The following is a 12661-nucleotide window of genomic DNA, read 5'->3' as shown; positions in this document are numbered from 1 at the left end:
CAATGTACTCTAACACATTCAGTTGTAGAGAGTACAGTGTCCCGCATGAGCTCTTGCACCTTGGGTATCATGGATGGATGTGCTCTCAAAACTGAGCTTCTGTTTCTAACAATATATCAAAACAATGGAGAAAAACTGAGCTGAATATTTACTCATTTCTGCATCAATCTGTTATCATATCTATTAGATTGATCATTTATATCTTAATGATTGTTCTCTATTAAAACTAATGATTGAAATATGTTTCATCTTTCAGGTCCAGCTGTGGTCAGAGTGGTTGTGGAAGTCGGCAGTGATGTTGTTCTACCCTGTTCTCTCAGCTCCAAGGAGAACATCGTAGATAAACTGTTTGACTGGAGGAAAGATGGTCAGAGGAAGAAGGAGGTGTTCTATTATAATGCAGGCATTCATTACAATAATGGCCATGATGGTCAAGATCAGCAGTTCAAAGGTCGAGTTTCATATTTTTCTGATCAACTGAAGAACGGTAACGCCTCCATAAAGATCAGAAATACGAAGATGACTGACAGTGGAAACTACACCTGTGATTTTCCTCGTCTTCAACCAAGTCAGATCTTCTACATTGAGCTTGTTGTTGGTGAGTTTCTGATGTATCTTGTCATCCGTCTCATTACTAAATGGTTCAAACATGCAGCTCCCTTATTAAATTTGTGTGAATTATGTCATTTTCCCCACTACATTTTATTACATTAATATGCCAGCGACATATACAGTCATGGACTTTTCCCGAAAATGCACCATTTCTCCCAGAAAAGTGTTGCAATTACAAATGTTTGGGTATACACATGTTTATTTCCTTTTAAGTGCATTGGGACAACACAAAAAAGCAGAAGATTTGGTCGGACAAAATCATTGGCACCCTCAACCTAATATTTGGTTGCACACCCTTTGGAGAAAATAACTGAAACCAATCGCTTCCTATAACCATCAACAAGTTTCCTACACCTCTCAACTGGAATTTTGGACCACTTTTCATTCTGTTTTCTGTAAACAGTAGAATGACGTGCTTTGCTAAAAAGCTCTACCGTAGTCTGATTTGTCCACAAAACATTCTCCCAGAAGGATTGGGGCTTACTCAGGTATGTTCTTGCAAACTGCAGTCTGGCTTTTTTGCCTCTGTGTCAGAAGTGGGGTTCTCCTCGGTCTCCTGCCATAGCGCTTCATCTCATTCAGATGACGACGTATGGTTCGAGCTGACACCGTTGCACCCTGAGTCTGCAGCTTGAATTTGTGTGGAAGTTGACTGAGGTTGTTTATCCACCATTCCAACTCTCCTGCGTTGCATTCTTTCATCAATTTTCTCTTCCGTCCACGTCCAGGGAGATTTGCCACAGTTCCATGGGTTATAAACTTCTTGATTATATTGCGCACAGTTGACAAAGGAACTTTAAGATCTCTGGAGATTGACTTGTAACCTTGAGATTGTTGATATTTTTCCACAATTTTGCTTCCTAAGTCCTCAGACAATTCTCGGCTCTTCTTTCTCTTCTCCATGGTTGGTGTGGCACACACAGGCACACAACACAAAGGTTGAGTCAACTTTTATACACTCTAACTGGCTTCAGTTTCGATTTCTATATATTGCCAGCACCTGTTACTTGCCACAGGTGAGTTTAAACGAAGATCACTTGCTTGAAATTAAATTATTTACCCACAGTTTTAACAGGGTGCCAATGATTTTGTCCAGTCGATTTTTGGAGTTTTGTGTAAAAGGATTTTTTCTTCTGCTTTTTTGTGTTGTTCCAATGCACTTAAAGGAAATAAACATGTGTATACCAAAACATTTGTAATTGCAACACTTTTCTGGGAGAAATGGTGCATTTTCTGGAAAAATTTCCAGGGGTGCCAATACTTTCGTCCATGACTGTATGTTCATAATATCACTCACTGTAATTAATGTTCTTATTGTGTTTCAGAGCTTACCATTAAAGACCGTTCAGGAGAAATCACAGGTGAGTGATGATGTCTCACTGATATCTATATCTGTAACCCTGTTAGATACCCAGCTTATGAGTAGTTAGTGACATCATCAGCATGATTTCTCCTGATCTGTCTTTTAAGGTAGGACTCTGTGGGTCACTATCTAAAGGGCCCCTCAGCCTTAATGGAGAGCAAAGTTGTCCTTAACAAGCTTTTCTTTATATTGTGTTCACAGGAGCTCCAAAGCCGTACATCTGGACACTGAATGTCACAGAGGACAGAGTGCTGCTGCAGTGTGAAGTTCGAGGTGCTTCTCCACAACCTAAAGTAGAGTGGAAGGACAGAGCTGGAAACATCCTTCCTGCTGAGGAGCCACAGGTCTCAGACAGAGGAGGACGTTACTACGTTACCCTCCTCACCACTGTGACCAAGACCGACCACTACCGCTGTGTAGTCACACAGGAGGAAATCCACCATCAGACTCATTCTGAGACCTACGTGTTCATCAATGGTGAGATTTCTTTCAAATCATTTTCATTGTTCATGAGTTTATTAGTTTTCAAATATTTTTAGACCCCTTTAATTGTTGTTGTGTGTAGTCTATGAGCAGTGTGCTGTACATGATCTGCAGTTACAGTTTGAGTGTTACATTAACCTTTTGTGATGTGTTTCAGAGAAACTGTGTGAGGAATCATCCAGCAAAGAGCTCATTGGATGGTTGGGTGGATTGTTTAGTGGATTGGTTTTAGGAGTTTTAACTCTTGCTGCAGTTCTTGTAGCTAGAAAGCACATCAAAAGAAGTCTTATTAAAGGTAAGTTTATATAATGTATCAACATAATCCAACAGATCCACTGAGACTATCACGTCCAGAGACTTTGACAGTTTGTTTTTGTCTTCTCAGATATGAACCATTCTGTTAGATAAGATAAGACAAGATAAGATATATCTTTATTAACCCCCTGTAGGAGAAATTCAAGTTTGTATTTACATGAGACCAGCAGCTATATTTATAATGAAGTAATTGATCAATTGAGCCAAAAATGGCAAACATGGTTCCTATGGAGCCCTCAGAGGAGCATATGATGGTAAACATATTGGCATATTATTGAACTATTTTATGATCTTTTATAGTTTGAGAACATAAAGCTTGAAGTCACTCATTCATTTACAGGTGTATTTCAATAAATTAGAATATCATGGAAAGGTTCATTGGTCTCAGGGTAACACTGAGCATCGAGAGTCATCTGTAAAACAAATGAATTCATCAGCTGACTAAAAACAACTTTTGAATCTCCACTGTGTACAGTTTGCAGACTTTTGACAAACAGATTCTTCTCTGTAATATAAAAGTTAACTTTATGTAATATATCCTTTTTTCTTCTCTGCAGGTTCTCATCAGCAGAGCAACGGTGCTTCTATAGCTCCTTCTAACGCTTCTTCTAACGGTTCTTCTGACGGTTCTTCTGACGGTTCTTCACAGCCACTTAACCCACCACCTGTTTGATAGGTTCATGTTGTGGAGGGGTGTGTGCTGTACAGTGTACATATGCAGTCTACAACCACTTTGTCTTCCTACCCTTCAATACTCTGCAGTAATCAGATGTAGTTGATGAGTTGCACCTCGACCGTGAATACCACCACAGTAACTGCTTGTAAACCAACTTGACCCAAAGGCTCATGTTGGAGCAGGAATTGGACGTGAAATCAGGGGAAATGAACAACATCAATCAAGATTACAGGTTTATTAGGATTACAGGACGTTTTCCTCAGGTAAATTCTGCCAAAGTATTTTATATCTGTGCCACTTAATGTTAGGTTAGTGTTGATACCTACACTCTCTACGGTCTTAGATATATTTCAACATAAGGCAGCTCAAACAACAAAGACCATTTTTATTACAGGGCTTTTGTATGAATGAATTGTATTGTCCTGTATTTCTTCTCACACTGTTGTCCATGAAGACTCAAAATGTAACTTTATGCTGGACTGTTAGATGTATTATAGCACATAAATGAATAAGATGAAGCAACATAGACAACAAAACAGGAAAACACTTGTGATAAATAATGAGGGAAAATTACTGATAAAGCTAAAGAGACAGAGAGATCATATTGTATGGCATTAAATCCAAATTTTTAGTTCTCAAAGGTTTCAGAACAAAAAGGTCAGGTACACTAAATAGATATATATTAATGACACTGTAACAGAGCAGAGAGATAGTGGGTTGATTCGTCAGAACAACAGATTCCTGAATCTATGATGTGTGTGAATATAAAGTAACTTGTAGCTTAATCATGCTGTGCCTTAAAACAAGAGACAAAACTTAAATACAACCAAAAGGAAGTTTGTGAAGTGAAGCAGTAATGGTTGATATCATGGATGTTGAGCATTAATAGTCTGAATGAGCTTGTGAGAAGAGACTTTTAACTACTATTACTACTATTTATGCAGATCAGATTCCTAACTGAAGGAAAAAGGGAAAAGATTGTAAAGAGAAGGTAGAGTTAAACTCACACTGGTTTTAATTCTTAAAAAAGGTCTATTGACATGGGAGGTCCAGCTGAACTTGCTTGTAAATATTTTATAGTATATATTGTCAGCTATCTTCTGTGTTGCTTCAATGTGCCTTGTTGTGTTTGTCCACTGTAATATACTCTGACTGAATGTGTATTATTGATGCTGACTGCCATTACAGATAGTGAGCATACACACACATTATAGAAGATGGTGTGTGTTTACTATTAGTTATTTGTATTGGAAGTTTCATGTTTTTATTCAGGTGCCATACTGAAATATAGTTTGACCAAACCAGCTGTGCTTTCACAAAGTTTTCAATGTTTCCAAGGTGTCTCTCTCATATTGGTGCTTTGTTAAATTTCCTAAGCAATAGTGAGGCATTACAATCATCATGACTGACACTCCGATTGTGTAAATAAACTTTTTGAACAAACCTTCCTGATTGATGACTGGATGCTTTTATTTTGAAGTGATTATTGATCTGCTGCAGCAGCTGTTTTTGAATACTTAAAGTCTTACTGAAGACTAAAAACAAGTTCTTTAGAGTCATTTTATATTTATATTGTGAGTAATAGAGTTAAGATGAGTGATTTCTGAAGCTGAACAACAGCTGCTACAGAGGTCCTGGTTAGTTCTGTTTCTGTGTGAAGCTTTAAGCTGTTGGGTTTTTGGCTGCTGGACATTTGGTTAATGACTCTCCCTCACTGATCTTCAGGTTAAATGTACTACAAGCAGTTTAAGTGGTTATGAAACAGTCTCAGTTTAATACTGATGTCTCTATATGACCGACACAAACAGAGAGGAGATTGGCTGGTTCTATACAGTTACTCTGGATGGATGACCCCGGGTCAGATTTGGTTGAATTCACTTGAAATCAATAAAACAAAGAGGTGGAAACACTACCACTTTTAACCACATGGGGTCACCAGATCAACACAGAATCAAAGTCCCTTGTTGCTGCTTTAAGATCACAAACTTATTAAGATTGATCATAGAATTAAAGCTCCTAAAAACAGAATCCTCCTGATTCAAAAGATGACAAGATTTGTTTGCTGCTTGTTACTAACATGTTACTGTTGTAGCTGCTCCAGGTGGAGGTAATTTAACTAACTACTAGCTTGTTCATTCAGTGGTTCTCAACCTAGGGTCAGTCCCCTCCAAAAAGGGTCACCAGATAAACCTGAGGGGCTGTGAGATGATTAATGGGAGAGGAAAGAACAACCAACACAAATCTACAACCTTCCCCTCTGAACTGAAATTCATCAGGCTTTATAATAGTGGAGCTGTGACTATTAGTGTTCACTGCTGTACCATCCCTGCTTCAATAAGATAACAGGCGGCAGCAGCAGGGTGGGGATGCACAGTGTGAGATACATAGTTAGCTTCAATAGAAAGAGCAATCAAATAATCATCACATTGGTTCTTTCTGAGATCATTCACTGTGGCTTTATGTGACTGACAGGTGGAGCAGAGACTCTTCTCTCACTAAGATGAATAAAACATCTGATCATTTATCAATTCTCTATTGTGGGCAATAAGGCGAGGGCAATATAAAGACATTTTAGCTGCTAAATATCCACATTAAGATTGGGACAAAACAGAAAATAAATAAATTGTGGACTCCACATCTCCACGTCTCTGGATTGTGCACTGCAGTGATTCCTGTATTTGAACTGTCAGAAACTGATTAAAGTGAAACTAATGCAGATTCTCCTCCAGGATTTTCTGGCTTAAGAAAAGTAACAGGACAGATGTACAGACCTGGATCAAGGACTAACAGAGGCTCAGACGATCAGTTGAATTTGGCATATTGCCAGGACTGGTAGATTCTGGTGAGACCTTCTCCAGTGTTGGAATGAACGGTCACACTGTCGCCTTATGCACACAAATCAAGCGTGTGTCACACACAGTGTTAGGTTCTACTACCAACCAATAATTACTCCCACTGTTAAGAAAATGAAGGGCAATTGAGGAACATTAAAACATTTATTACAGCCAATAAAATCACAGTATAAAAACATGTTCAGCCTTTAAAGTGTGAAATAAAATGATTAAAATGGCTTAAATCAATCAGTGTGACACAGTACCAACAGTTTCAAAGGCCCTCTGCTGTTGTTCCACCTTTGGGAGGAGCCGAGCTTTCTCCTCCAACATCAGTGCCTGACCTCTTTTAGCTGAATGTGCAAAACCTCCCAGAAGAGTGGCGGCTGTTAGAGCGTTGCTGCATGTCTTTCTGTCCGCGCCTGCTTAACTATCACAAGTTGAGTCTAGGTTTAGGTTGGAGGGGGTAACAGCATCTCAGCTCTGGTGTTTAGTGTAGTTCTTGGTAGTAGTTTGATAATTCCTGATTTTGTGTATTCAAGTTATATAGATATACTCATTGTTGGATGTTATGATTAATTCTTTGAATGCATAAATTATATAAAATTAAATATTTTAACTCACATGCAGTCTCATGTTCATTTATTAAAATATATGTGTGCTCATTATTTTACTAATTTGTTTTGTTTAGGTATATATTCATTTTTAACATTGTGCACATTCCCCTTTAATAGATAATCATCTTTTGTTATTGTACTAATTTTACATCATAATCTTACTTAATTAATTCATATGTTGTTAGTGTTTACTAATTATTTTTCACCGTGTTAATGATCTTAAGTAAGCCTCAGTTGCTCTGTGTGTGTGTGTGTGTGTGTGTGTGTGTGTGTGTGTGTGTGTTAGAGCAGCACCTGCTAAAGACTATGGACGAAACAGATGATTGTCTCAGGGGGTTTATATGTTTGTATCTGTGTAACACACAACACCCTCTATCCTTGGAATGAACTTCTATATTCATAAAGGTCGGGATTAACAGAAATGTGCAGTAGGTAGTAGTGCGCATGCTCTCACTCATGCATAGCTCCGGCAAAGTTTTACAGACAAAGGAAACAGCGACACCAGGTGGTCAGATCATGAAATAAAGCTCAGTCCTCATGAAATATAAAATACACACAGATTAAATATAAAACGCACATTATCACTACATTTCAGTATGTGCCTTAGTGTAGATGGCCTATAGTTATTATTATTATTATTATTATTATTATTATTATTATTATTATAAGATTACAAAAACAAAACTTGGTCCTGCTTGGACACCGTGGGACACAGTATCTCAACAAATGTTGAAAATGCACAAAGCAGTCTGAGTACTAAATCAACTAAGCTCCCCGCGCCCCGGGAAAATATTGTGCCAGACTCCCTTTAAGAAACACGTCATTTTAACCATTCCTAACGTGTCCGTAAAACACAGAACTCTAGAAACACGAGATAAAGGATGTGATATGTCGACTGTCTTCTTGTCAGTTCGGTAATAATATTATGTATGAAGACAGACTGTTGTCCCTGTGGATTTAGGATTGTGTTGCCTCCGCTGGCTGTCAGCCTCCATTGGTTCGCTGTGTTATTGTAGTTGGGGTAGACTGTAGGGATGAGAGGGGGCCGTTTTAAAAAAATACGATTTCTCAATAAAAGAAGAGCTTTTTGGTGGATCAATACAAGACGAATTAAACACTGACTCATTACACTGTTCATCCACCGTCTGCCATGTTTGTGTGACGGTATTTTAGAGTTTCTTTGGTCGTTACCAAAATACTACACGGTTTTCTGGTTACTGTTTGGTGCTGAGAGAGCGCACCTACCTTCAGATAATATTTAACTCTGGCTGCTCCGTCTTTCTCCACTGATAGTCCAACACAGGTTCCTTAAACAGGTCGGTATATTCACTGTCTACTGAGCATCGACCGTTAATGGATGATTGTGGGAAGACACTGGGAGGAGGAAGAGTGCGCACAGTTCACCGCAGGTGGGTATTAATAAAGAATAAATCATTAATAATAATTAAAACTAAGACTAGAGCTGTCTAGAACCAATGTCTGGTTTGTCTGGTTTGGACCTTTGAGTATGTGGATGGCCTGGGGCCTCTTTTATAAAGGCTGCTAACGGTGAAATGTGCAAAAGTCTGGATTTATAGAGAAACCAGGTGCGGTAAAGAGTGCGCATTTTACGCATGCTTTCCCCCATGGATAGATATTGTGAAGTTTGTGAGTAGGCTTGTTTCTGGATGAAATCTGTGGCCCCTGTGGTCTCAGTGGCCCTCCTACAGAAAGCAGATCCCATCAGCCCATCTGGTCCACACTAATGGTTCATTCCGTTTGGATTATTTCAACTGAATCCTGAAGTTTGATTTCTGATCAGGAAAGTCGGAAGAACCTTTTGTGTCATTAAATCATAAAGTCAGTTGATAATGCATAAGGCTGAAAATGTCCAAAAATAGAGCCTGTTAAAAAACTTTAAACACCTTGATCCACTTCTGACTCCTGATCCTCACAGTCACTTTAAATTATCTCCAAACAACTCTAGTGTATAAAACTATTGTTAAAGAGTTTTAACTTTCAAACTTTCTTCCTGGTACAGTCCCCTAAACTGTACATCTAACAATACACTTTAAAGGTCTGTGTCAAACAGTTGGCAAACCCCAAAAGCTCTTGACTCTTTTTTTATAGAAAGGATGAGAAAGAAAGTGAGGACCCCCCCTCCGGGAGGCGCTGTAGAGTCTCTCTGGCAGCTAATAATGTATTTAAACCTGCCTCTAAACTGTTTCTAAATGTGACCTTTATGTGCTTCTTTTACTCACTGTCTGTCTGTGTTTTATGAAGACAAATGAAGATATATTCTGTTATTTTCTCACTATGGACCACAATGCACTGCTTTGAGTCCAGCTGCAAATATTTGTTGCATCTCTCAACTATTAAATCATAATAAAGGCAGAAAATACTCAAAGATAATGAATAAATAAGTCATCTATTCATGAAGCTGTTACAGTAGTAAACCATCTGTCTGTCTGTTTGGTTTTAAAGATGATTTATCTGCTACATTGTCTCATTCAAAGTGTTTCTTCTCCTAAAAAAAGTCTTTATTAAAACAAATGTTACAAAATAGTTAAAATCTTAGAATCAGCCGATAAAGTCACAACACACAGTTTTATTCAATTATAAAGCACTGAAATGACATTGTACTTTACAAATGCATCATTAGTAACAAATATAAAACCTTCATACAATTCAAACATCAGTCAGCAACACTTTATTATGCAGGACTGTTGTATTAGCCTGCATTAGCTGTAGCTAGGTGGACCTAATAAACTGGACACTGAGTGTGGAGTTCAGTGTGGAACTGTACCTGACACACTCTGACTCACACCTTAACAAATAAACAAACAATACAGGGCTGTCCCAAATAATGTCAATAACACAAATATGTCAATAAAACACAAAGTCACATTATATTTCACTTTAGCTGCAAAACATTCACATTCATTTCCAGTAAGAGCAGTCTTCAGTGGCAAGGTGCTGCTCTCACCATCAGGAACAATTTGGGGTTCAGCGTGTTGCTCAAGGACACTTCAGCGTGTGGACGGGAGGAACCGGGGATCGAACACGTTTGCAGTAACCTTTATTCAGGTGCACTGTCCCCGTTAGGATCATTGAAGGTAATGGAATGTGTGTATAATATAATAATACTAATTTACAGTTTGCCTCTCGTTCACTCTCACACTGATGTGTCATCCTGATCTTAGGAAGCAGATTGAGGTTCAGTACTGGACAAGTGTATATTCTCCTCTGCCCGTCCATTTGTTCCACTGTTCCTATCGTCTGCAGGAAAGAAAACAAAATGACATGAATGAAAATCTGGATCTGTTCAGGCTGCACAACAAAGTTTCCCTTTACAGGTTTTATCTGGGTGAACAACTCAAAGAAGTTTTTGTATTTTGTGTTTTCCATAAAATGTTTATGTTATATATCAGATTCTGAGACTCTCAGTTATTGAGATCAGCTTCAATAACAGTATCATCAGTCTGTATTTAATGCCACTCTGACAGTTTTATAACTGATTTTAAGATATTTTACTTTTATTTTGAACTGGCACTGGACCAATGACAGCTTTCATTCTTTTATGTGTAACTGTTGAAGAGATTAGCCTTTAATGAAATGTACAACTACGAGATCACGGTCTAACTCTACGAGTTTCTTATAGTCAACGTAATCCCAATTTAATCTGACAGCATCAGTCATGTTTTCTTACTGTTGGCCAGATTAGTGACATCTGAGCAAACACCATCCACTAGATGGTTGGAATTGGTCCTGTGGGTCATTGTCTGCTCTCTGTTATAAAACTTATTCATCATTGTTGTCTTGTTTTTGGGAGTAAACGTTTTTTAACTTTTCTGACAATGTGCAGTTTAATAATTTTATAATTTTTGTTTCACTCTGTTGGAAGCACTGGATGTTTGGAATATATGTAATGCTATTGGATAATAAGTATTATTATTATTAAATGCACAACAGAGGATAACATGTACAGCAGGAAGGCTAACTTCACTTCATTATCTTTATTCACATTCAAGAAAATCCCTTTTGTACAGATGTATGATGCAGCTGATACTATTGTCTACAACTGATGCAACAAAGTTTTAATTCTGATTAAAGTTCAAACCCTGCAGACAGAAACCTTTCTTTGGTATCAGATAAAGCAGCTGGTTACAGGACAGATTAGTGGAACCCTTCTGGAGAACATGGAGGTCCACATTATAACATCACCCTGTCCTCCCCTCTGCTCTACACACACCTCTAACAGGAATACTGTATTATTATTGTAACATTATTGATGGTAGTATTACAGATCTTATCTAAGAGTTCCATCCTGATGAAACCAAATATCACATCAAACACATTCAAAGGAAAAATGTTCAGAGCTTTTTTAAAGAGGCAGAGCGGGTCGCCCCCTAATCGGAAGGTTGTCGGTTCGATCCCCGGCTCTTGGTGCCACATGTCGAAGTGTCCTTGAGCAAGATACTGAACCCCGAATTGCTCTGTGAATGTGTATGAATTAGGGATGCTCGATATTCATACTTTGCAGTCACGTGGTTACCATGGTTACCTGGTGGGCAAGAAACATATATATTTACATATTTTCGTCACCTTACACCGCACAAGAAATGAAAGCCTACCAAAGTACGGATAGCTATCTTTTCTTCAAGAGTGGATGGGTTAACAACGCTGTCGTATGGGAGGTGAAGAACAGGAATATCTTCATAATCAAAGCTAACGGGAGTGTTACTAGTTAGCCAGCTAACGTTACCCGCTAACGTTTGCTAATGTTTGCATGTTTGTAGATATACACAAAGTGTGATGAAGTCTTCATCTGAATATGTACACCATATATGGCTAACAGGATGTCAAACATTGTAGCCTACCTGCTTATCCACTCCACAACAGACAAGAGCAGCTGGAGCAGTGAAATGTCTTTAATCCTGTTAGTAATCTGTTAGATTGTAACGTTAATGTCGTAGTAATAACTGTACCATAGTAACGTTATGTATGCAAAGTAACTGTAAGTAAGTAGACGCAGTACAACAGTAACGTGTGTACTGTAACATGTATTCTTCTCATCAAATCAAATCATATGGTATATATATATATATACCATATGTTTATATATGTTTCATATATTTGGAATGACTCCAGAAGTGATTCCTGACAGCTCGCCTAAATAATCCTCGTGCTGTTTCGTGTGGTGCTTTTTTTAAATGTTTGATTGTGTTCGTAGTGTTGTACGATGCGAGGGAGCTTCCGCGTCTCTGAACTGAATTACGGCTTTGCAAACATTGCATTTTGCTGTCTTGCTCTGCGGTGTTTCCAGTGTAAAGTATTTCCACACAGCGGACATGTTGGCTCGCCACAATGCTGCTCAATGCTATCCCTGCTAGCTGGCTGCAAACTGCGGAATGGATTTCCTGAGCGGGGCGTGTCTCATAACTCTGTGTCTCATTGAGCCGCGCCTCCGTTCAGGAAATCCATTCCACAGTTTGCAGCCAGCCAGCAGACTGTGGAGTCATTTCAGCAGACAGCGTTAAAGTGCAGTCATGGCTCATGGATATCGGAAATCTCCGCAGGTTGGATCGGGAAATTCCGATACGTGAATTACGCTGGTATCGGTCCCGATACCGATACTGGATCGGATCGGCCCCATCCCTACCTCAAACTATAAGTTAACTAAATGAATTCATTAATGTAAAACCATATTGCTAGCAAACGTCACCACGTTTGTAATTAACGTTAGTTATTAAACATTTGCTATCAAACGTTATCAAAAACGTTG

At 38.6% G+C, this 12661-nt stretch overlaps 2 protein-coding genes across 13 annotated transcripts in view; one reads left to right on the top strand and one right to left on the bottom strand.

Moving 5' to 3' along the window:
* LOC127371738 (neogenin-like) overlaps positions 1-12661 on the top strand; it is a 197338-nt gene that overhangs the window by 52272 nt on the left and 132405 nt on the right. Inside the window, exons 3-4 of the mRNA XM_051414732.1 lie at positions 1938-1973; positions 2177-2452. Coding sequence (XP_051270692.1) covers positions 1938-1973; positions 2177-2452 — 312 coding nt within the window. The remainder of the gene's footprint in view (positions 1-1937; positions 1974-2176; positions 2453-12661) is intronic.
* Positions 1-12661, bottom strand: part of LOC127371740 (butyrophilin-like protein 2) — an 83256-nt gene that overhangs the window by 39575 nt on the left and 31020 nt on the right. The gene's annotated exons all lie outside the window — the stretch shown is intronic.

Source organism: Dicentrarchus labrax, unplaced genomic scaffold (assembly GCF_905237075.1).
Source record: "Dicentrarchus labrax unplaced genomic scaffold, dlabrax2021, whole genome shotgun sequence".
NCBI classification, from domain to species: Eukaryota; Metazoa; Chordata; class Actinopteri; family Moronidae; genus Dicentrarchus; species Dicentrarchus labrax.
The sequence above is the reverse complement of the archived record's forward strand: the minus strand, read 5'-3'. Positions and strand labels throughout refer to the sequence as shown.